The sequence below is a fragment of the Barbus barbus genome, assembly GCF_936440315.1.
Source record: "Barbus barbus genome assembly, chromosome: 23".
Lineage (NCBI taxonomy): Eukaryota > Metazoa > Chordata > Actinopteri > Cypriniformes > Cyprinidae > Barbus > Barbus barbus.
The window spans coordinates 3382704-3408759 of record NC_136751.1 but is presented as its reverse complement, the minus strand read 5'-3'; the positions used below and the strand labels follow the sequence as shown (position 1 = coordinate 3408759).

The 26056-nt window shown below is 36.9% G+C and overlaps 1 protein-coding gene across 1 annotated transcript; it reads right to left on the bottom strand.

Moving 5' to 3' along the window:
* Positions 1–230: 230 nt before the first annotated feature.
* On the bottom strand, positions 231–26056 carry LOC306842670 (PTB-containing, cubilin and LRP1-interacting protein-like). The gene is made up of 3 exons (XM_079373673.1): positions 25812–26056; positions 13800–13946; positions 231–3402 (listed from the first exon to the last, which is right to left on the bottom strand). The coding sequence occupies exons 1-3, from the start codon at positions 25839–25841 to the stop codon at positions 2914–2916; spliced, it is 666 nt and encodes a 221-aa protein (XP_079229799.1). The 5' UTR covers positions 25842–26056; the 3' UTR covers positions 231–2913.

Here is a 26056-nt window from a genome sequence, read left to right as displayed (position 1 = left end):
CTTCAATGCTGCAGTGCCCTCTAGAGGCTCAAGATGAAGAGAAAAATAGTGGCAGAATATAAAGTTTTTTGTAGGCCACCTACTGACTGTAACTGAGTTACCTTATAGATTATATATTAATATTTTGATTTTATTTAAATAAAATGTGCATAAAATATTTAATTACAAAAACTGACCCATACACCACAGTCTGATAACATATGTAAATAATAACAGAAAAAAACAACTTAGCTTGGTAAATAGTTTATATATGACTGTATCTTTTTATCTTTGCAAATACAGCATAGAAAACAAATATGGTAACATTTCAAAACATTAAAGCGAGTCTGAGCCATTAAGACATGTAGTGAGAATATTCCTCTACAATTTTACAAATTAAAAAAACAAACAACAGAGACACTCATCCTCATTCTCCCCTGACGTTTCATCACTCACAATGATGGGTGCCCTCCGCTCCCGATCCAAATTCACAGTTGGCCGTAATACTGATTTCTTTAATGGTGCTTGTCACTTTATTCAAAATATTGAACATTTAATGCAGTATTTAAAAGAAAAAAAAAGTGGATACATTTGTATTTACACAAGCTTATCAAATGAGTTTCAAATACACTGTATATATATCTTTTATATATTTATAGATGTTCACTGCCAGATGCACTCCCAACAGAATACCAATCCCAAATCAGAATTCAAAATAGAGTCCGTTTATTCATCTGCTCGATGCTCCACAGTCCATCGTCCCATAACAGGGTCTTCACAGGTGAGTGGAGCCACATGTAAAATCACACATGCATTATATTACACACACGTGCTGGACATCTTGTACAAAAAGTGACTCTAAATCACTAAACATCTTCCAAATTACCTGCAAATACAAATGTATATTTATATAAAAAAAAAATAAAAATCTAAAATAATCAAACAAGGCTTTCAGTACCAGTACATATATAGCGCTTGCAGCACAAGAGACTTCATACATTCATCATTTGGGGGGGGGGGGGGGGGGGGGGGGGGGGACTCTATGGGGCAGCTATGCTTTTGGGGTCTCCTCTCTCCCTGCACAAAACATTAACACAGTTCTCTCTAAATCCACCAGAAAGACATCCTGACACCTTATATGTGAACGAAGGACCAATCAAGATCTGTTCGTGATGGGAGAAACAATGCTTTTTGAAGCTTGGAATCAACTCAATCAATTGCTTCATAAAATCATTCACCGTTTCAAAACACACAACATCTCCACAGCCTGGCAGCAACAAAAACTCAGCCCAAACATGCATAATGACAACTTTTACAAACCAACTGCAAATATTTTCATGAAAGTGTAATCTATTAAATGTAATCAACAAATAATTACTCATGAAGGTTCTTTAAATTTGATGTTTTATTCAATTGTAGGCCTTGTTTTTGCATCATTAGGCAAGGCTAGGCAAACTAGGTCAATTAGAAACGATTAAGTGTAATTTTCATTATCATACTATACACGCAAATCAGCTTGTTAAATCAATTACAAATGAACCGGAATCACAGGTTTGAAACACTTTTTGACATTACAAAGCCTCATTTGCTGAAATCACATGACTTGGGGAGTTTGATACAGTGATTCGGAAAAAAAAAAATTATAAATGTTTCAAAGCTTCATGAAGCATTGTTTCAGAAGCACCCATCACAAGTTTCCGTTTACGATCGTGAACTATAGGTGCAGTCACAATATCAATATTTGCGTAAAAAAGGTCTACTATAAATAGCGTAGCAATGAATAAAGCACAGCTCGAACAGAAGCCACTCTCAAACCAAGCGAAATCTGCATGGTGGACTGTTTCCTCCTCACAAAACTCCCAATCTTGCAGACTACTCTCGGAAAAGGGGAAACGTGACCGCACCTATAAGCCCTGCATGAGTTAAAGAAATAGTTCACCCCAAAATTAATACTTCTACTCAACATAAAAGAACATTTGAGGAATGTTGGTTACCAAACAGCTCCGGGTAGCAATTGACTTGCATAATATTTTTTTTCTATACTATGAAAGTCGATGGCTACCGCAACTATTCATTACCAACATTCTTCGAAATATATTTTGTGCTCAACATAAAAACTCATACAGGTTTGCAACGACATGAGAATTTTCATTTTGGGTGAACTATGGCTTTAAAATATCGATGCATCTGGAACGTCTCACTTTCAACATCTCGTTTAACACATGCACTGGTATTGTCTGTTGGAAAACCCCTCACGCACACATAAACTAGGCTGGACAGACAGCTTGTAGTAGAGAACCCGTTCCATAGTTAATCAAAGGCTCATCAGCTGCAGACAATCAAACCCTAGCTCACACACACACACACTTGCACACTGGCTTTTGGTATCTTAAAAACAAACAAACCAAAAAAACAACATGGAAATCGATGCATGGTCCCTATAATTACGCTTCTATGGCCTGATAAAGGTAAGAAATGCCCTAGACTGGCTGCCTGCCATAAATATCAAAATTATATATTTGTATCTCTCTAAAACTCAACGCAGAGGTGTGTTTCCTCTGCTAAGTAATCTAAAAAATTACATAAAAGATTTCCGCACACACATCAGGAACTCCCAGATCCAAAGGTTTTGACCGCCAAAACGAAAGTAACATAACAGGTGAACGTGTAACAAGTTCTTGCCAATTCACACGCGCCATATTAAAACCAGCAGCTTTCAAGTGGGAGTGTGACTGTGGTAAAGTACGCTGACGCTTTAGTAAAACGGGCACGAACTGTCTGGCAGCCGAGATCGAAAAAAGGCAGACTAGTTTCTTGGTTTGTGGTTTGAATTTCCATTTAGGTTCTCTTTTTGTTATGGTTATTTTTCTGAATATTCTATTATGGCACACAGATGTAAAGAGCACGAGAGCCGTTCCCAACCCCCCGTGTCTCTCAGCCATCGTCGGGGGTGCTCGCCTCTTCGGGGAACTCGTCGGACGAGCCGCTCTTGTGGATGCGTCCGTCGCTGCGCATGCTGTGGAAGGTTTTCTTAAAGGCTTCCATCATGGAGTGCGCCAGTTTTTTGGCCTCCAGTTTGCTCTCACACTCCACGACATGGCAGTCCATCTGGAAGGTCAGATCATCGTTGATTTGCCGGTAGATCCAGGCGAAGACGTTGGGGCTGACGTTGTGATCCGCTGTGCAGTAAGCGATGCGAGCCACCTGGAAGGTGTCCATGGCCACCGTGGCCTCGCCCCGGCCGTCCAGGTGTTGCAGTCGTACCTGGAACGGCCGGATTTCCAGTATGGCGTTACTAGAGGTGATGGAGTCATCGTGGGCCACAGACGTCCGCTTGGTGTCCCATAATCCCACCACAGCCGACTCTGTGCAGCCGGACAGGAAGTGAGTGCCGGAAATCGTCACGTTGCCAAGGTAGGTCACCTAGTCAAAGGCAAACACACAAAAAGAAAAATTCAGACAAATGCCCACATGCACAAAGAAACGTTTAAATATAAATATTTGGTCACACTTTAGTTTGGGGACCAATTCTCACTATTAACTAACTATTTACCCTCAATAAACTCCTAATTTGCTGCTTATTAATAGTAAAGTTGTTAAGTTTAGGTATGGGGTAGGATTAAGGGAATTATGGTCATGCTACTGCTAAGGAACAGCCAACGTTCTAGTAATATGCACGCTAATAAGCAACTTGTTAATAATATTCTAAAAACAATATACAATTACTGTAAATGTTTTATTTTTATTAGTATTTATTTTTTCTCATAGTTATATCTGTGAATGTTACACACACAGTATGAATATTATAGAAGAATATTTCAGGGATGCAAACGCATCATGGATGAAAAGGGTGACAGCTTTGTTGAGCTCTGCACGTTTCAAAAATCGAAACCCAGTACGGGTGTTTTTATATCACTGCATTTCTGATGGAAACCAACTGTTTTCAGAAAACTTTGGATGTCATTTTCATTTCATCTTGCATGCAATGTGTGATAAAGCAGCGTTTGTGCAGCGTTACCAGGAAAACCTCAAGCTCTCCCGCTCCAACAGCGCCTCCTGCTGGCAGATAATTCATTTGCATATACACATATTCATACACACACAGTGGTGTATATATATATATATACACAAATAGTGTAGGTCTGTGGGACTATGGTATAAATAAATTAAACTGTATAACAGTTTCAGTGCAATTCATGTTATAATGTTAGAATTAAAGATCAATAAACATAATAAGCATTACCGTTGCACTTATCTGTACAATACTGGGGCAATACTGAAACGCCGTCTAAGCTGTTAGCCAATCACAACGCACTGGGACAGCTAACCAATCGCAACATTTCGTTTTTCGGAAGGAGGGCCTTCATCAAACCCGGAAATAATCGAGCCGTTTGTGTTAGGCTGGGGAGAAATAATGTAAATTATGCGAAAAATAATGCGATTCTTCTGATTAACCTACAGAAAACACCTCTGACGGGCCATTGCTTTCAACAGAGATGCCTGTGATTGGCTACAATACTCAACCTGCAAAAACATGTAAATAAACTTGTGGTTTTGTGATTCGAAACCAGAGCGTGCACGCAAAAACACACAGGAGCATTTACAAGTGGTTGTCTACAGGCGGGTACAGATATGAAATGGTACTAATGGTACTGTAAAAATACCCCCCCCCACCAAAAACAAATCTCGTAGGTGACCTATTTTGATCTCAGAAAGGTGTGTTTTCACCAAAAGGTGAGGAGTTTGCATCTATGATATTTACATAATTTTCAGCTCAGTAATCATTTGGTTGGATTGCAATAATAATGGAAAAAAAAAAAAAAAAGTAAAACACTTTGGGCTGAAAAATTATATATTGCTTTAAAAGAATACCATCTAATTAAGTAACACATTTTTGTAAAATACTAATAATATCTGAAAAAAACAGGACAACAAAAACTAAAAGCTGAATTTTCAGTGGTCATTACTCCAGTCTTCATTGTCAATTTTTAAAAAAAACTATAATTAAGATTTTACACATATTCAAAGTGTTTCTTGTTACTTGATGGTTACACTACTTGTTGTTAAATCATAACTTTTGGTTGAAAATGGTGTTGCTGAAAATTACAAAATTATAAAAACAAAACAAAAACATAAGTCATTTCCATGAATGACATTTCCGCATGCATCTTGTATACATACATACATACATACACACATACACACATACACACATACATACACAGACACACACACACACAAGGGGTGTGCTCAAAATATCGATTCTTAGATACATACCGATATAATAAAAAAAGATACAGTATCGATATTCTAGCCCTTAGTATCGATACTCCGCCCAGCCATTAGGGGGCGCAGCGGCGCCCGCGAGTTTCAAAAAACTCATGGAAAATGTTAAAGCAAGATGTAGCATTTAAGTGATTTCATAGTGAAATATGTTATGGCAGTACATGGTGTCACAAAAAAGAATTATAAGAAGATTTAATAAGAAGTTAAGAATAAGAAGAAGAAGATTTTGTGCTTGTGTGAGCTCAGACTGTACCCTTGGAAAGTTAAATGTTGACTTGTGGTAATTTCCAGATTAATACAATTTGTGTACAATTAATCAGAGCACTTAAAGTTGCAAATATTTAAGCAAAATGCACTTTGTTATAATGCACTTCAGGGCTCGACAGTGCGAGCATTTCACTCGTATTTGCGACTAAAAATAGATGTGTGCGAACTGGAAAATGTATTTAGGAGCGCAAGTGCGAATACAAAACAAAATACAAAACAGCCTAACTTATACAGTAGCCTATAACAAACGTATTAATTTATTCTGTTTATTTATGGAAAAATTGCGATGCAGCCTCATATGATTACTTTAGAACTTTAAAAAGGCAACGGTTTAATTTAAATGAGCACAGATGAGAAAAAAGCGGAGCGAGTTAAAGTGAAGACGCGCTGAATGACGCACATTCGCCACTAGAGGGCGCTGCCGTTACCCCGGTAACCCAGTAAACAAATCAGCTGCGCTACTTTACTAAAACTGTGTAAATAATGTTTCACACTCAGTCATTTAGATATTTATATTCGCTTTAATCTTCACAATAGCCTCAAATAATTCTTACTTAAAGACTTAATGAGCTATTTATTTTCAAACATTTTTTCTAAGCTAAAACATGGCCCATCCACTGATCTATAATAGAGAACAGTGGGCCTATCTATACATCAACGACTGATTCGTTATTATTGTTCAGTAACACAAGTTACATTAGTTAACATGAAAAAAAAACAATGACTGCATTTATTAATAATGCTATCTTAATTTCAACTTTTAATAATACATTATAAAATCAAAAGTTGTCTTAATATAATTCAATGGAGCTAACATTAACTAACATAGTTGTATTTTTTTATTAATCAACATTAACAAAGAATATTAACTACTGCAACAATTAGCTATTGCACATTTTTAGTTAATGTTAACCTGCTTTAACTAATGTTAACAAATGGGACCTTACTTATATTGTTCTTTCGTTCATTTGAACAATCTTTTGCTCTCTAATCTTGAAACACTTGTTTACTTTATATTTTTATGTATTTTTTATAAAAGTCTTTTAGTAAATTATCTTTAATAAAGTTATTTAACCTGTTAGGAGGACAACACTTTTTTTCACTTAGAAATTATATATTGTGATTTAAAAACAAAAACATATACCGTGACAAAAGCTTCAATGATTATTGTGAAAATTTTATACCGACAGTTTAATAGGATTATAACTAATTACATAATTAGCCTATTAAATAGTGTCTGAAGTAAAATTATTTAAAAACCTTGTGTACTTTCTGTATTCTGATAAATTAAATAATGGTGCTTGTAAATGTCTCTTTGTATCCCCTTATTAAGCTAAAACACCTAATTTGAAAAATTTGCATTGCGCCCCGAAATGTTTTTAATGCGCTCCTAAATTTTTTGACTTAGGAGCACATGTGCTCCTTGGGGAATAGGTAAGCGTCAAGCCCTGCACTTTTGTCTTCAATAAATTGAAGAAAAATGCAGAGTTCTGTTTGTTGAGTAAATGTGTTCAGCATTAACTAATTGGCTCTGGCCCATGTATTTTTATTGAATCGTATCGAATCGTGTCACATTGTATCAAATCGTATCGAGACAGCTCTGTATCGAGGTACGTATCGAATCGTGACCTGTGTATCGAGTTATGTATCGTATCGCCAGGTTCTCCAAGGTATACAGCCCTAACACACGCATACACACACGCATACACACACGCACACACACGCACACGCACACACCCACGCAATATAAAATATATATTGTCCTTTCATCATTCTTATGTATCATTGGTCCAGAGCTGTAAAGATATGCCGTTTTTTAAAAGAGAAAAACAAAAAATTCAAAGAAGATGAGTAGTTGTGAATACCTGATCGTGTTTGAATGCGTGTGCTTTTGGCAGAGGTTTGGGAAGAAAATGTGAAACTACAGAAGAAAAAACAAATGTCTGGCTGTCTGTTTTCCTCTTCCAGACGTTTTGTTTAGTCTGCAACCACAAGGTCTAATTCTGACCATGGTTTCTCCTCCCATTTCTTTAACTCGTTTAAAAATACAATTAAACTAAATAGTTTTTGGTTGCTTAACACACTGTACAAACTTTGAAGACAAGCAAGGGTTGAACATCTGTGCTGTACTTGCTAAGATAGTTTCATTCCAGAATGCAAAGTCATTCCTCTTATGAACATGACTATTGTGTCTCTCTCCAATAAATCTTATTCTTTCTCGTGTCTGAAACAGAAAGACGAGGCCTTCCTGCGAGCAGGGAGCGGAAATGCCAGTAATATCTCTTCTCGTCTGAAAGCGATTTCCATCAGAGAGAGAGAGAGAGAGAGGATGAGTGTTCTCTTCTGGAACAAGTGCTGGAAAACATTCGACCTGAAAGAAGCCCCTCACTACACTATGACTAACAGATGAGCACATGTGTTTCTTCCAATAACTGATGGATAACATTAAGCATTATTATCGTAAATGAACACAATCACCACAACAAGAAAAAATGTGAGAAGTACTGATAGATAAAAATTTTCACTACTGTTCAAAAGCTTAGGGTCAGTATGAAATGACTACTTTTATTCAGCAAGAACACAAAAAAAATTGTAACATTATAAATGACTTGTCATTTTTGATAAATTTGAATATTTCAAATCTCAAAATATTAAGGAGCAAAAACTGTTTTAACACTGACAATAATCAGAAATGTTTCTTAAGCAGCAAATTAGTATATTAGAATGATTTCTGAAGGATCATGTGATCCAGAAAATTCAGCTTTGCATCAAAGGAATAAATTACATTTTACAATGTACTTTTTAAATTTTAAATTGCAATATTTCACAATTTCTGCATTTTTGATCAAATAAATGCAACCATGGTGAGCATAAGAGATTTCTTTTAGAAAAACACTGTAAAAAATTGTAATCAACCCCAAACTTTTGAAGAGTAGTGTATATTACACACACACACACACACTTTGGAATAACCTTCAATAATGAATTGTTCACAGTAAGACCACATTTCTTTAAAATCAAAATAAAATCAAAATTAACTTTTCAAAACTATAATCTCTCTGATCCTCACTCTTTCGTCAAGTCGTTCTTCATGTATTTGATGTGTATTTCCCTCAGTGGCGACATGAAAGATTACAGTCTTTCTGAGAAAGTGTGTGTTTGTTCACATGAGCCTCATGATGTCTGTGTGTGTGTGTGTGTGTGTGTGTGAGCATATACCTCAGTGTTTGATGATTTCTCGCAGTTTACACCTGAGGCAGATTGATGCCTCTCAGTCACCACAGAGTCTAGACAGCAACAGAGCACTCATTCATCTCTCCGTCCTCTTACCTCCACAGGCAACTGAGAGCCATCCAACAATAAAGCTGCTCTTCCAAATCTCTGATGCACAGCGCTCAAAGCGAGCGAGCGCAAATTTTGTGCAATTCATTAACCTGACATCAGAACAGGAATACTATGAAAATACGGCATCCTATGATTGTAAATCAACTAAACTTAGGCCTACTTGTAAAACAAGCTGTAGTACATCCACACAGTACAACCCATGCACACACCAACACAAAGTACATGGAGAAACAGTGTTGTTTGTGCAACACTGTTATGCAACGTAGCCACAATTACTCACTGTGTGTGTGATTCACTCGTTTAGTATTTTATACCAAGGGCTGGGTGTTACAGCCAAAAATAGCTGTATCACTATTTTTCAGCCTTTCGGTAAAAATTCTCGACGTTCATGTATTTACATTGAAATGTTTATGTTTATGAGTGATTTTCTTTTTTCCCCGAAGGAGGAACTTTTGTTTCAACCAAACAGTCAATGTTGACTGTACAAAGCGATATTGGTTTATATGACACTTTTTGTGTGCAAAGCAAATGTTATTAAAATGTTTTTAATTTTTAATATATTTAATATTATATTTACTGTAGTATTTTCAAAAAAAATAAACTGTTCAATCACAAGGCAGTACCAAAAAAAATTAAAATAAATGCATCTCCTTCATTTATATTCAATTTTGCAATTAACCAAGCACAGATGAGGGAGGTCAAGACAAATTTGTGCCCAGTTAATTTAATTAAAACTCTACAAGCTGCTCTGCTCCCGACTCTTGTGTCCAGCAGGTGGCAGTCTATCTGGTGCTCAAGACTCTCCATGCATAATTCAGATAAAAAAAAAAGAATTCTTCACCAGCTCAGCATTCCAGAGCGGAACGTTAATGATTCCAGAATGAGAGGTGCATGTGTCCCCCGACACAGCTGTACAAACGAAGATATGTGCATACAGTCATATACACTGAACGCTCTCACGTGTGTGTGTGTGTGTGTATGTGAAAGTGTGTTTGTGTGCCTAAGCCACAGAAAGTTTGTTCTGAGGTAAAGTGATGACTTTATTTGGTCTGTGTGTGTGTGTGTGTGTGCGCGTGCGTGCGTGTGTGTGTGTGGGGGGGGGGTCACTATGTTTGTTAACAGAATGTGTGTGTGTGTGTGTGTGTGTGTGTGTGTGTGTGTGTAAACAGCGCACAGAACAGACTTTGTACATGCTGAGCTCACAGAATGAATCCTTCACCTCTGACTTCATAATGAAGGCTTTTACAAACATACAGCACCAACATACACAGAAATAAACTCTCACCAAACACATTCTCACAAAAAAGCATCTAAATGAAGAGTAGCTTGTACAAACACACACACATACACACACACACACACACGCTATGAGTCACCCGCTTTAAGTGTTGCTACACTGCTGAAGTGCGTGAACACAGATGCTTATAGCTACACAAGCAAATTTCGTGCGTCACTAGTTCGAAATTTGTCAGAACTCAAAAAACAATGCTGGACAATTGTGTGCCACATGGGGTGCTTCTGCAACATTTGCATAAACATCATCTTCTAGTGTCATAGCACAGAAACAGTTTGAAGAGAAGCTTACTGATCAAGTCAGTTAAAGTTAGTCAAAGTTGACATGTTTTTGCGATTTTGTTGATTATACATTTTTACCATTATGGGGCATTTTTTAAATTAACTGTATTAGATGTATGCATCTTGTGTGTCAAATTCTTACATTTATTAAATTAACTCAATTAAAATAAAGACACTATATAGGCTGTTGTATACAATTACAAACATAAATAATGCTATAAGATTAGTTTTCAAAATAATATTTTGATTGCTGAAATATGAAATGATTTTATAAAATGAAATGATACTTTTAAATATGAAACTAAACCTGTTAGTAGGTGCCGGCAAGGTACTGTCTTAATGAGGGAGTCATTGAATCATATACTTAACCAATTTGTTTAAACTGCTGATTCATTCAGGAGTGAAGCAAGTGACTGCGTTTATGATGGATTATTGAGCGAAACATGATTTTTGGCATATAAAAATAAATACATTTTTGATTTTTGGCAATAAACAAACACACAAACAAAATAAAACTTCACAATTAAAATGAAAAATACAAAAATAGAAAAAAAAATTGTCTTTTTGTTAGAAAAAATTGTTTATTTGTCTGTAAATTTGAAATTACTACAATAAATATAATATTAAAAAATAAAATAAAATGAAAAAAAAAATCAATAAATATGCTTTGCACACAAAATTGTCATAGAAACCATTTAGATCAATATTGCTTATTTTTGTGTGTGCGTGTTTATAATGTTTTCACTGGACGATCCAGTCATGATTGATTTTGAACATGGAGGTCAAAAATGAAAGAAAAATAAAATGCATGGATGAATTGTTCTCAATAAGATCTAATAACATGCCTTTAGAAAATACAGCATATTTTTTATTTAATGCTGGCTTTAAAAATGTGGCCCTCATGGGGTGAGACACTGAAAACACAAAGTGACTCATTGCAGAGGTCAAAAGATGTCCGTCTAGGGCAAACTTCCACAGGCCAACAACCAAAAACTTGTGTAGCAGTACCCAGAATGCAAAATAAGTGCCATTTTAAAGTCTAAGAATGTCTACTTCAGCCTCATGGCTTCTTTAACAGGGTCTCAGATCTCTCAAAGTGCATATTCATCTCATGGGAATTCAAAGAAAAAGACAGACATCAGGGCAGAGGAAGAATGTGTTTATGGCGGATTGTGGTGACGGTTTAAACCCATGTACGATCAAAGAACGGCCAATTCCACAAACACGCAGAGTTATGAGGAGATCAATACAGAAACCACAGTTACTGACACACAACAACACACACACTCATGGGAAACATTCATCATTCAATCACATCTGTCTGCACACACACTGGTCCTGCAGAAACCAAACTGAGTACAATCTCAATGAGACGGGGAACAATAAAGGACAGGAATAACAAAATCCTGAAACGGGTTGAAACCAGGATTATTAAAATTAGTTAAAGTTACTTAAACATGATATATATTCAGCTAGTTTCGAATTCTCATTTAAACTTAAATTAAAAAACTGAATAAAATCTATATAGACATTTAACAACAACAAAAATAAAACAATTTCAAACGGTTAATAAAACTATAATAGCATACTAAAATAACACTGGTTTAAACAAGAAGTGCAGACATTTCATGTATGCCTAGTGAGAAGTGAACACAGGAGTGTGTGTATAAAACACACACACACACAGAGCGGGGCAGATCGCCATGGAAACAGCGTATAGACTAGCTTTGTTGAGTTGTTACATAATCAAAGGGCCTCAATGGATGATTAGGTGGTTCTTTCTGTCTGTCTTTCTATCACTAACCCTCTCAAACAGCTACTCGCATGCAACAACACGTGGTCAGACATCGGTTAAAACAGCCTTTGCCATCTTAAGAAACATGCAAATCACTATAAAACCCAAAAATGTAGAAATGTTTGTGGTGGAGTGCGAGTAAGTGTGTTTAGGGCAAACCAGATGCTTTATATTCTCTGAGGTCCATGTTAAAATACACAGATGAAAATATGTGAAACGTTTCAACTGAGCGCAAATATGTGCCCACAGTACATTCCTTTAATGGTAGAAATGTGGCATAAATTATGCCGGGCTCTACAGCTTTCAAGAGAAAGAACGAGAAACAGTAGTGAGATGGAAGAAACATGACAAAGAAAGAGACAGACAGAGATGCTCCGTGTTTGTCTTAGCTAGCATTTTGCCATGAATGGATGCTGAGGTTTCCATGGCAACAACATCGCAGCTTCTTTAGTAGGCCGATATCCTTGAGAGATTTTCGGTATTTTTAGCTGATGTATTATTCGGCTGTTCTTTCTCTCAATACATGCATGTGACTCTACAATATTCTACAAGGACAGGTGGACAAACATTAGTACATGAATGTGTCCAAATGCAGGAACCTGTTTTTTTTTTTTTATGTGAAGCGTGTCATTTGTACACTACTAGTGGAACTTCAAAAAACATTGTTTTCCACAGTGGACAAATAGGTTGTCCTGACCAAACTCACAACATACAGGCACACCCGTCAAAGTCGCAGAACAAAATAAGACCCTTGAATGTCAACTTTGTTGGCCTCAGGATTATTTGGGTCATTGTGGAGCATCTCTTTTACATTTAAAAATCAGACATGATGCTCATAGTTACAGTATGTTCAGATCTATTAATTTATTCAATAATATTTTAAAGAATGTTAGATATACATGAAAACTACATCTACATCTTTAAACATTTTTTGGCGCAAAAGTCAAAAACATCACAACGAAGAAGCCTCATTAAAAGTATGACATTCTTGAATAGAAAACATAACGTAACATTTATAAACAACAACTAAAAAATATTTTAAAAGCACTGCTTGACTATTTGTTAAAATTTGAAAACCTTTTGACTGCAAAATCATTTGGTGTAACCAAGATGCAGAAAAAAAAAACATAATACGGGAAATATTAAGAACAATCATCAGTGTCTCAAAATATTTGATAATTTTATCTTTTTATGGCAAAGCAAGTTTAGTTCAGGTTATAAAATGTCATGCAGTTCGACTCCCTAAAAACATTATATCATGAATTATTCATTCAAGATATTTCTAAAAATAGAAAAAAATATTTTTTAGATTAAAAAAATAAGATGTTTACACTCACATGCATTCCAGGAATAACTAAAAAAGGTTATTTCCTTTTACTTGATGGTTGCACCAAATGACGATAAATGTAAACTTCTTGCGACAATGGTATAAACGAAATAACATACATGTGTTTTAAACTAGACATTTTTTTTTTTTAAACTCCTTTTCATTATTGTAGAGACTCTACTCTAGTTATTTGTCATTGAGTAATAAACACAACAGCTTGTTTACCTTATATCCTGTGTGTGCACGGTTCTTCGTGTGAGGTGTGGTGGAGCACAGCTCGATGGCTTCTGGCTCATGAAAGATCACTGTAGGCAGCGGCTCCTTCCGGAGTGTCAGCACGTTGAGTTTGGTCTTTAGCATGGTCTGTAGATGCTGAAAAAGAGAAGAACTCACTTTAGGCTGCAGTTTTAACAAATAAAGATTCACAGGTGCCTCTGTTTAAACTCATAAAATACCACTTCCACAACCTGGACGGATGAATGAATTGTTTGCGCATAACATCCAAGTTACTCCATAAAGTTTATGGCACACTTGTGTGATATTACACAGACGCCTGTCTCCCTCTCAGGCCACACTCATTCTGCAATAGAGTGCTATTTATATATAATAAATACAAAATGAGACAGCGCCCACACCCTCAAACTATTTGCTAAGGGAGATTTAAATGGGATAAATATAAATTATACAAGGAACCTTCTAACTTATACATTACAAAAAAATGTGTTAAATGGAGTGTACTACACTTTTACTGTGACAGCATGCCAAAATATAAACCAAGCAAACATTTATGGGGCGGAATGCACTTATTGTTAAATCCTGGACATTCAGATTCATCTGATTCAGATCCAAAGATGATAGACTATTTTGAAGGGAGAGAAGAAAGTGAAGAAATATGGAAAAGAGGGCAAACCGAGCGAGTGAGACAGAGGAAAAAGTCTGGTCTGAGGATAAAAAGAGAGATGCAGAGAGAAAAACAGAGAAAGAAAGGTTTGTTCAGGGGAGGGCGAGGTGTTGAAACAAATCTGGAATTTTATTCAGAATATTTTCACTGCCATTCATTTTTATTCTCAGTCAGGAAGTCAAAAAGACTCTATTCGCAGCTTATTCAACAGAAGACCGTAGAGGAGCAATGGAGGCCTTCCATGGAAAACGGCACGTGTTTGTGTTTAACTGCACTGTCATTGTCATCTCCTGCTCTTTATTTGTGCTCAAATGTTAACCAAAACATATCTGTCTGCATTTCCGCAGAGTCATAATAAAACGTGTCTTTTAAAACAATGATAATTCAAAGTTTTGGCATGTCGACCTTAAACTTCCCTTCCTGTAATAAGATATTGTTTTCCAAACTTTACCTCCTACAGAGCACAGGGTTCCTCTCCAGAGAGAGAGAGATTCTGAGAAACAGGAGGACATTCTCAGAGTAAAGACCTCATTTCAGGAAGGCTCTACACACATTTTCTCCATTTACATCAACACTGGAAGCACGTTTTTGTAACTTTCAATGGGCTGAACAGAAACTTCTGTTTCACTTCTGTTTTTAGTGGCCAACAAAAATAATTACTGAAGAAACATCAGATGAGCTTCAAAAAGAAGAACCAAACCAAAGAGCATTATCAACAATTTTGAATTATTTCGGATTTGCTAGATGTTGCATGTAATGAGAGCAATGTGACCCAGCAAAAACAAAATCATCACATTGGATATTTAACTGTACCTGCTCATTTCCCTGATTTTTATATATAGATTATATGTGCCGTTAATGAATAACAAACAGCAAATTTCAAAATTAAATCTATTTGACATATTGTCTATTACAATGTTGTGTGAATTTTATAATTAGAGTTTCTTGTTTATTGATGGATTGAAGTCAATTTGATTTCAATCTGAAAGCATACTGTCAGCAGACTGGGTTTCTATCCCACACAGAATCATATTGCTTCACAAATGGCTTCTATTCTGACTAGGGTCTATATCCTCCATCTCTGAGCATACAACAATGCTTTATTTTGAACCTCCAAAATGTTTCTTACATTATCTCTCTGCTGAGGCCTTCACAATATCTGCTACAATTCGATTCAAAACAATGTTCCTGGCCCAAATGAGCTTCACTTAATGACTTCCACACTTGAGCTACTAAAGCCCCGAGTTTGTGGTCTTCAACCAAACTTAAGTGTCACATCTGCAGCACAGTGCCACACTAACAACAAATTAAGCCAACGGTTCCCAAGCATGTTCCTTCTTAAAAGTTCCTAATCAAATACAATGGATTTTACTCCTCAGTTCATCAGTACATGCTTCCAGATCAAAATAGATGGATGTCAGATGAGGGAGATATCCAAAATATGGACTGATGTGGGGCCTCTGGGTTTGGAAATTGGAAACATTTGGTCCAAGTTTGAGTCAATTATTTGGCACATTTGCGTCCTCAACACAAGTACCAACATGAGTACTCGTGCCAAACAAACCGAGGTCCAAAACAAATGCTCTAGTGATAAAACAAAAAAAAAAGATTCATAAAAACAAAATACATTTAAAAAAATAAATAAAATTGTAATTTTGCATCAGGACCACAGACCATGTCACAAAGAGGCAGCAAAAATAAATAAATATATATTGTTGAGCTTTACCTTGGTCTTTCTGTCAAATAAGTTTCATTAGCAGCAGTTACCAGTCATAATAATAGTTGTTCTAGAAGGAATGCAAAGAAGATGATTGTGAGAGAATCTAACCTAGCCTACTTCTATGAGGTCTACAACATCAAATAAAATGCAATTAAAATATGCCATGTATGTTCAAGAAAGGGGAGGTAGAAAACTTGTCAGATTTAAACTGTGAACCATATGTGTGTGCCCGCTGCCTGCCGTGTGTGGGTGAGAGATGGACTAAACAGTGTCAGTGTTTAACACATTATACGGGCGTTTGTGGGTCTGTTCTGCAATGATGGGTTTAACAAGACCAGGAGTGTCTCTGTTCATTCATATATCACTCACAGACAGAGACAGAAAGAGAAAAACACGAGAGTGCTGGAGTGAGTTAGCGAGGTAGTGAGACAATGGAAAGGGTTCAGGCAGATCTCTGGTGGCTATCAGCATGATTACATCTGACAAGCCTCGTATTTCATACGCACTCAGATTTAGCTGACTTCTGGCGACATTCCTCAGCAATTTGGTCTCGAAAAATATAGGTCAGAAACACAAACAGAGTCTTTGCAGAATATTTTGAGTTAAACGCAACAGTCTTCACAATGCCTGCCAATAACAATTCAAAACACTGTTTTTGGCCTTCACTGCCGCCAAAGGCCTTCGCTTAATGACTTCCACAACTAAACTACAAAGCCATGAGTTTGCCGTCCCCACTCATCTTCAGGGACATTTGTAGCCACCATTACAATGATTCAGGCAATGTTTTCAAACTCAGTTTAACTCTTTGGTCCAAACATGAACTTCCCATTCATGTCTCAATGGTCTGTGCTCAAGATATATTCACGCCTTATTCTATGACATAAAACACAGTAATCAGTAATACCCCTCTTTGTGATTTTTAAAGCTATTACTTGTCTTGAAAAGTTGGTTTCTAAAAAGTGGTTAAATGGGACTAAAGAGGTTGTGAAAAACAGGTAAACTCCTCTAATTACTAGTTGCTTTCACAGCCTCATTGTGTTTATAATTGCGCTCCTATAAACTATTCTAACTCAAACTTTCAGGGAAAATGTTTAAATAAGGACGGAAAGTTATTGGAAGCTTAGTATGGGTGATGTTGAAGTCATGCGACGGTGACATAGTTCATTTATAGCCTACATTTAGCTTTTCACCGATTGTATACAGGCTTCAAAATTCATAAAAGATGTGTTTATTTGTGAAGATTGTCATGAAGACCAAAACCTGCAAGAATCCTAAACCTTTCTTGGCCACAGAGCATATTTTCCACAATAATCCAAAAATCCTACTGGGTTTTCGACAAGTAAATGAGGGTGATATGAACTTGGCCTACAATAATATATAGTCAATGCAGTAATCTATTAAAGGGATAGTTCACCCATAAATGAAAATTCTGTCATTAATTTCTCACACTCGGGTTGTTACAAACCTGTAAGACCTTTGTTCACCCATCGAAACACAAATTAAGATAGTTTTGATGAAATCCGAGAGCTTTCTGACCCTGCATAGACAGCAAGGGAACTACCCTGTTCAAGGCCCAGAAAGGTAGTAAGGACATCATTAAAATAGTCCACGTGACATCAGTGGTTCAACCGTAATATTATGATAGCTACAAAAATACATTTTGTGTGCAAAGAAAACAATAATAATGACTTTATGCAACAATTTCTTCTATTCCATGTCAATATTACAGAGGAACCCGATTGTGCTGCACCTTGCCTACATGAACGTATGTCGAAGACTGACACGGAAGAGAAGAAATCATTGAATAAACTCATTATTTTTGTATTCTCTGTGCACAAAAATCACGTAGCTTCATAAAATTACGGTTGAGCCACTGATGTCATATGGACCATTTTAACGATGTTCTTACTAACTTTTCAGGACCTGAAAGTGTCAGTTGTGTTGCTGTCTATGCAGGGTCAGAAAGCACTCGGATGTCATCCAAAACATCTTCATTTGTGTGCTGAAGATGAATGAAGGTCTTACAGGTTTGGAATGACATGAGGGTGAGTAATTGATGACAAATTTTCATTTTTGGGTGAACTATCCTTTTAAGACAAATGAATCGCATGGCATTTGCAGCTCAGGCGATTGGCTCAAAATGTGCCAAACTAAATTTTGCAAGAGATGCGAAGAATGCGAGTTGCTCTCCAAAGGCGATTTATTGGCCTATTTGAAAGCAGACTTTCACGCAGAGATGGTAAACGCCAATAGTAGGTTGAGAATGAGAGTGTGTACAGACAAAGCTCGTAAGTTCCAGTGTGGGTGCCTGTCGGGGTTTGCTTATAACTTTATGAGGGTCCGTGTTGCATTTCACATGGACTCGCCAGGGCCAAGTTAGGACAGACATGTAGGAGGTCCCATGCTGCCACTGGATACAAATATCCGACAAAATGGCGTGGGAAGATGCCAACGGCAGCGGAAAACCTCAAAGTCAATGCTGGCCCCGCCCACCTTCCTAAAAACACCAATCAATGTCAAGTAGCACAAGCACCACTCACACATACGCACAAATAAAAATTACATCGGTTAACTGTAAATGCATTCATTTTCACATATTTTTCTGACGCATTTGCACACGCGCACACACACGCACACCCATAAGCTCTCCATGAACCCTGTGAGAGAGTCCTGCCAGACACTAGAGAAGCTAACGACAGACAGACATATCTGTGGTTTACCCTCAAACTCACTCAACACATGCACACACACACACACACACACTCACACAAACCAAATTGTATTCTTGGAAACTCTGCATTGTAACAGAATAAGGCCGTATTGTACTGCATTTTTCTCAATTAATCCTTTAAAGAACACCCAAAAACACATACTTCACACAAATGCCAAACACAAATCTCTCCTCTCCATGCGAACACACTACAGAAAGACTGGATTCAACTTTGAAGGTGGGTTCACTTCAGTTTGCTTAGAATCACATAAACACTGGAACAAGGTGGGATGGAAATTTTTACAACAAGCAATTTTGAAAAATCGCAAAAAGAATTAGCAGCTACCATGGGCGTCTTTTCCGGACAGACCTGTGTTTTAGTAAATTAACTGTTATTTAAGAGTCAAAACTCAAGGTACCTCTGATGAGCAATTCTCTGAGATTTGAACTCAATTGAACTCAGATCTTTGATATTTTGAAATCAACTTCAAACTAATGTGTTACCTAAATTGTAGTTTTTATATCTGAACTCCTAAAAATGTAATTATTTGCACTTATAATTAGCTTTGAATTATGATTTGGAGCTTTGTGAACCAAATTGTTACAGGACATGACATTTTAAAATTATGTTGCATTTAATAAATGTAGAAAATCTAGAAATATCGTTTTAGTTTTTACTCTGTAATATGGGTAACCAGTTATCGGTGGCAATGTTAAGCATTTTTATGGTTATCAGTTTTTATGGTCATTTTCAAAACCGATTTACTAATAAAATAATGTAAAAGCATTTAAAGAAAGTTTTTGTCAGAGCCCTTGTCATTCTTAAATTTTGACATTAAGTTACATTTTTACACCAGATAACTATATCGGTTCAAAATATCGGCTACTTGATCTGTAACAATCGGTATCTGCCCTGAAAAAGTCGGTCGACCCCTATTCTAAAATAATAAAACCAGTATTTGTGTCCTGATCTCTCTTAGAGTTCACCCAAAAATGGAAATTCTGTCATCATTTACTTGCCCTCGAATATTAATTTCTTCTCTTCTGTTAACACAAAAGAAGATATTTTAAAAAATGTCAGGAAACAAACAGTTGGCAGTAGCCATTGACTTAGTATGAAAATGCACTGAGGATTACTCAGTTTATGGAAGTCAATGGTTACTGGCAGGTGTTTGTTTCCCAACATTTTTCAAAATATCTTCTTTTGTAAATATCTTCATCATATCTTCTACTTTCCATACTATGGAAGTCAATGGCTACTGGCAGGTGTTTTTTTCCCTCAACATTTTTCAAAATATTTTCTTTTGCATTCAGCAGAAGAAAGAAACTCATAAAGGCTTGGATGAACTGTCCCTTTAACAAAGACCGATTTGAGAAGTGCATCATATTTTGAGCGAGAGGGAAGTGAAATTTAAGTGTTAGCAGAAAATAGTCATCATTATGTAGATACAGGCTATGGAAGGAAAAGAAGAACTTCTTGTATTCATTATAAGTTACAGCTTGTAACAAATAAAAATTTATTTTGAGGTATAGGTATAAATCAAAGTGGCCATGATTTGCATTGTGGTCTTTGGCATTTGAACATGATTACAAGTCCTGCTGAGACCGACTTAGGCTGCCATACTGATGACCAGCAAAATATAAAGGGATAGTTCTATCAATGTTTACTCACCCACACGTCATGTTCAGATCACTGACTTACTAAATGATCCAGTCTGAGATGTTAACATCTCACTGGATGGGATGTTTATGATGGGATAGGATAGGGGGTTCACCTGCAGTTGCTCTGATTATAACTTGATAAAGGTCAGTTCTGGAGATCAAATGGAGTTTCAGAAACAAAAACACAGAATACAGAAGAACGGTTCCAGATCACAGAATGGGAGAGACGGGAATGAGACTGAGCATCGCCATTAACACAGCGATGCCCGTTACCATAGAAACGCCACAAAGAGAGAGCCTGCTGGTAGTCATGGTTACCATGCAGCGGACACAGAGTGCTTCAGTGCATTCTGAGAAAAGTGCGTTGGGAAAGAATCAGTGCACACGAGTGTTTGTGTGCGGAGGGCTCAAGAATTAGATCTCGTTTCAACGCACTGTAAGACAATCAGCCCCAAGTCCCTTTGTTAATTGCAACATCAGGCCACTGCCCATCACTAGGGTGGCAGTCGTATAACTGTACTGTGCCTGGATGGTCTTTGGAATCAACATTGGGAATGTACTACCTGTATGCTCAAATCACGGTGAGACCCTCAGCTCCGGAGAAACCATGCCTTGATCTGTGGTGCTAAGAATGTGTGTTTGTGTAACACTAGATTACACTGGGCAATACGTTCTGTATTATAGATATCAATGCAGGAGTGATGTGAAGCGTGTTTTTGCCTCAAAGCCTCAGAGAAATATCACTCACTCACATAGTAGTACACACAGTAATGACAGAAAATTTCCAGTTTGACACGTTCCCAAACTCAACTGAGCTTAACTTGTTTTCAACATCCTGAATATCCTGGATGTATTACAAGTTAAGATAAATCAATTTGAGCCATAATTTCAAATCATCCCTCGTTTTCTTTTTCCTTTTTATACCAATTTTACAACTTTGATGCCATGACAACATAATTCTTCTTTTATTAGTTATGTATGTGTGTAATCATGTATGGAAGTACCTTTTTTAAAATGATAATTTTTACAATTCTGCTTTTAAATCTTTCAAAAAATGGCCCCATTGGCCACGTTCCATTGCAAGCGCTTCACTGTAACCTCATCGTTTTCTTAAAGAAAAGGTCTAAATCATTTTATGTGGAAAAGAACATTACACCATAAAGTTTGTCAACTGAGTTTAACTTCTATTAAAGTTGCAATATTCCTTGAATAAACATGAGAAGTTGTGCATTTATCAGAGTACTAACCCGCACTTACTACATGCTGTCTCAGATCCAAGTGAGAACTTGCTCTGTTTTAATTCAAAATGAGCAAAGTGTGAAAACACAAGTAAGTGCTGGTCTGCACAAAGTCAATGAACCACAAGGGTCTACTCAAAAAGCAATGGATCTTGAGGCTGGTTCTGGCCAGTTGAGATCCAAAAGAGTGGGGTTACGCTGGGTGGAGCTCTGGCAGAGGACAAAACTCTTGATGGCAATATATTCTTTGACTATGGCTAACATATTGCTGATTATACTTTGGCTATTATGAGATATAAGATCCTACTGTTACCGTACATGAAATCTGATTATAGTGTTTGATGGTATAATCCCATTAGATTAAAATCTCCATGATGTAATGCTCTTAATGCATCCCATGGAATTCACTGAATCCTACTAAATCCAGGCTTTTGAGATTATAAAGAGCTCACTCCAGATCCAGAAAACTGAACTGTATGCAAACAGTCCTACATCATGTCTTTAACTATGTACTCATCTTAAATCTATGCATCTATGTACTTCAGTCTATGTACACAGACTTCGAAAACCATTCAGTGAACAGTTCTTAAAAAAAAAACATTTTTCTTGGTGTGAAGAACATTATCCCCAAAAAAACTTGTTTCACTATAAAGAACCTTAAAGGGGTCATCGGATGCGACATGCACTTTTACAAGTTGCTTGAACTGAAATGGTATCGAGTCGTCCCTACTGCCGGTGCGAACGCAACCAGGAAAACGGCCCGAGGGAGAGATTGGTTCTCTAGGAACTACCCTGCTGGCTAGTTCCAGAACTTAGTTCCTAAAACTACACAGTGCAAAAGCCCCTAATATTGTACTTAATACAGGAAATATCCCTTTCAATTTGAACACCAGTGTAAATAATAGCATATATTATTATAACCGAACCCTAGTAAGAAAAAAAAAAAAAAAGTAATTTATTTCATATAGTTTACATCTATTAACATTTACTGACATATCGCTTGAGACTTAATGATATAAAACTATAATTAAACTTTATTTGGAGTACTACTTGTGCACAATACATATTTCTTATATTAATGTGTTTTAATGTCACTACTGATGAGGACTGTACAATCTCTGTTTAATATCAGTCTTTAAATCAGATATTTAAAGTATACCTGAAGTAATACTTGCAATAGTTCCACTTTAGCACAATTAAATATACTTCAGTATATCTTTTGTTGGACTTCAGCACTATTTCCACACAATTAAAGTGTATAAAGAACACATTTTTTTCTTCCAATTTAGAAGACTTTAAGGGTAACACTTTAAGGTGTCTTTGTTATTGTAAATATAATAGTAAATGCATGTAATGTGTAACAATCAATTATGCATAATTACATTGAAGTAACCCTAAACCAAACCCTAATACTAACCCTAACCATCTACTAAGTACATGTAGTTAATTAAATGTATAATTACCTTAAAATAATGTGTAACCACTTTCAGTTTACCAGTTTAGTATACCAAAAGTACAATTACAGGGCATTTATATTAAGCACATAAACATGTATTTGTAGTATGCTTAGCATAAAATAACAGATGATATTTTTCACATTTTAAACATGAAATTTAGTATATTCATTTGCTAATTTATACACTGAGACATTAACCTCATAATGTCATCATAAAGTTATCTTTATCATAAGTATACTATCCAATGCTTTTCATTTTAAAGTACATACATGTACAGTAAGAAAGCATTAGGAAGGGCCCACGGTATGCTTTCAACGCTGAGATTTATTAATGATGAAAATGGTGTCCTAACAAGAGAAAGCATGTTCCTGAAATACTCACCATATTTGAAGATTTAACGGTGATAAACTCAAAAAAGGGACTTGTATGGAATTAGGTCATGGATCATAGTCTAATAAGGAACAGGTTCATTCAGAGCATGTGAAAATACCACAATGACCTATATTGTTTATAACTAACAAGTATTCTGACTAACAAGCCTAAGCTTATTAAATACGGTTCTAATCTACTGGATTGGTTCAGGAAGGAGAACTTTGAATCTCGAGTCCAGTTTGCACAGAGCTGTGGTAGATTAATAAAATCTGGCTGTTGTTACATGGATTTAAGTGGTTTATAGTGGTTTGATACAAACATTTTGCCAAGCATAACAGCACATTTTGTTGATCACATCAGTCAAAGCAGCTTTCAAAAGAGTTTACTATGCTATTTAATCAGTGTTGCCATGCCAAACGCTGAGGAAAGATTGTGCAAGTTCATCTGGCAAAGCCCATCTAGCTCCACATCTGGATAATATTACAAACAGTGGAGACGTGAAGCCCAGCACCCCAGGAGATAAAAATACTTGACGTGAACTTTTCTGTTTTTATTTGAAGGAGATTTACAGGTAACTGCTGGACTTCGATAACTGGATGAATCCAAATGCTTGGAGAAACCTGGCTAAATATTCTGCACAGAAACTATGCCAGTGTCACTTCCCTGGAAGGATACACTGTAAAAAACCAAGACGCACAGCTTGTCAACAGATGTGCTGTATGTGTAAACCCAGTCTGAGGTGCCATTCAAATATTATCAGGCATCTTGAACTATTTTAAGTTGACATTCTGACTTAAAAACATAAGGTTCAACCATTTTACGCCTGCATACTTCAGGATTCCCACACCTTTTTAACCAATTTCCATGGACTTTCCATTTGTGTTTCATTGATAGGAAATAACCCCTCCAAGAAAATTCAGTGTAAGCTGGTAGCTTCTACTAAATTATAGCTTCTTGCCGGTTCAAGTTGGTTATTAGCTGGCTGTCCAGCTCCCATGCTTCAAAGGCCATCTCAAGCTACAGTATGGTATGGCCAGCTGGTTGCTAGTTTATTGCCGCTAATGACCCGTTAAAGGGACAGTTCACCCAAAAAATGGAAATTCTGTCATTAACTCACCCTCAAGTCATTCCAAACCCTAAGATTTTCAGGACAAAAAATACGATATTTTTAATCTTGTGCTGCATAACACACGAGAATGAACCTCATTGGTTCTCACGTGTCAAGCAAGCATGCTTGAGTTTCTGATGTGTGCACTGATTACTGACTGACTCAATTAAATCTGGTCATAATATAAAGCGATCAATTATCTTCCGAAAATATGGACTACATCGTTCAATTCATATCAGTTTTACAATCTCTTTATAATGGTTTCGAAGTGTAAGAAAGATAGTTGTGTGGACTGTCAGTGGAGGGACAGGTTTCATTAAAAATATCCTCATTTGTGTTCCGAAGATGAACAAAAGTCTTGAGTTTGGAGTGAGAGGAGAGTGAGTAAATGACAGAATCTTCATTTTTGGGTGCACTATCCATTTAACGACCAGTGTGAACCAGCTCAAAACTTAGCTGGATTTAAAGGGATTTTAGCCACTTTTGAGTTAGTCAGGCTGGAAAACCAACTTAAAACTAACAAATCTGCTTTGGTGTTGAATAGTGACTTTGTACACATTTTAATAATTTCTATGACTTTTCCAGGTCTGAAAACCTCAATTTTGAAACTCTTTCATATTTCCAGGTCTTCCGTGAATGTGGGAGCTGGTGCTTGAAACAGCTTGTATGCAACGCAAGAACGCGCTCTGCGTGAACGCACCCTCAGCAAGGCCAGGAGCAGTTCCAGCACAACAAAGTCGCTCCAGCCATTTCACAGTCTGCAGACAGACACACCAATGCTGTGAAATGGCCTTGGGTCTGGAACGGCATGATATGGTTTAGAAAGAACTGTAAAACTTCAGCTCTATTTTGTGTCCAGACTCGCAGCTGCAGTCCAGACGCTCTGAGCTTCAGCCAGGAGCAGCGATACAAAGTTGAAGAGCCACACAACGCCAGTGTAGCAGTTTATCAAATAAACGGAGGCTGAATGAGGTTTGCCGGATGAGAAGCTGGTGTGCACACCGCGTCTCCAAAATGAACGACAGACAAACAAAAGCGTTTCTTACAGCAATTAGACGTCCAATCTTACCTGCAATCGCTCCGACGCAGGCTGCCACATTTTAGTAGATGATACGCTCGATTGTCAGGCTGGAAACAGGGATAGTCCAGCTATAACATCTGCTCGCTTACGGCGCGTTCTGGCTCCTTCTGTCTCCTCAAGCAATCCCGAGGAAAAAATAAAGAGACAGTGAATTCCAACGGTGCGCAAGAACGAAACTCCGCCTGCGAAAACACGCACAGCTCTTTTCTTTCTTCCTCCGTCCCTGTGTGTCC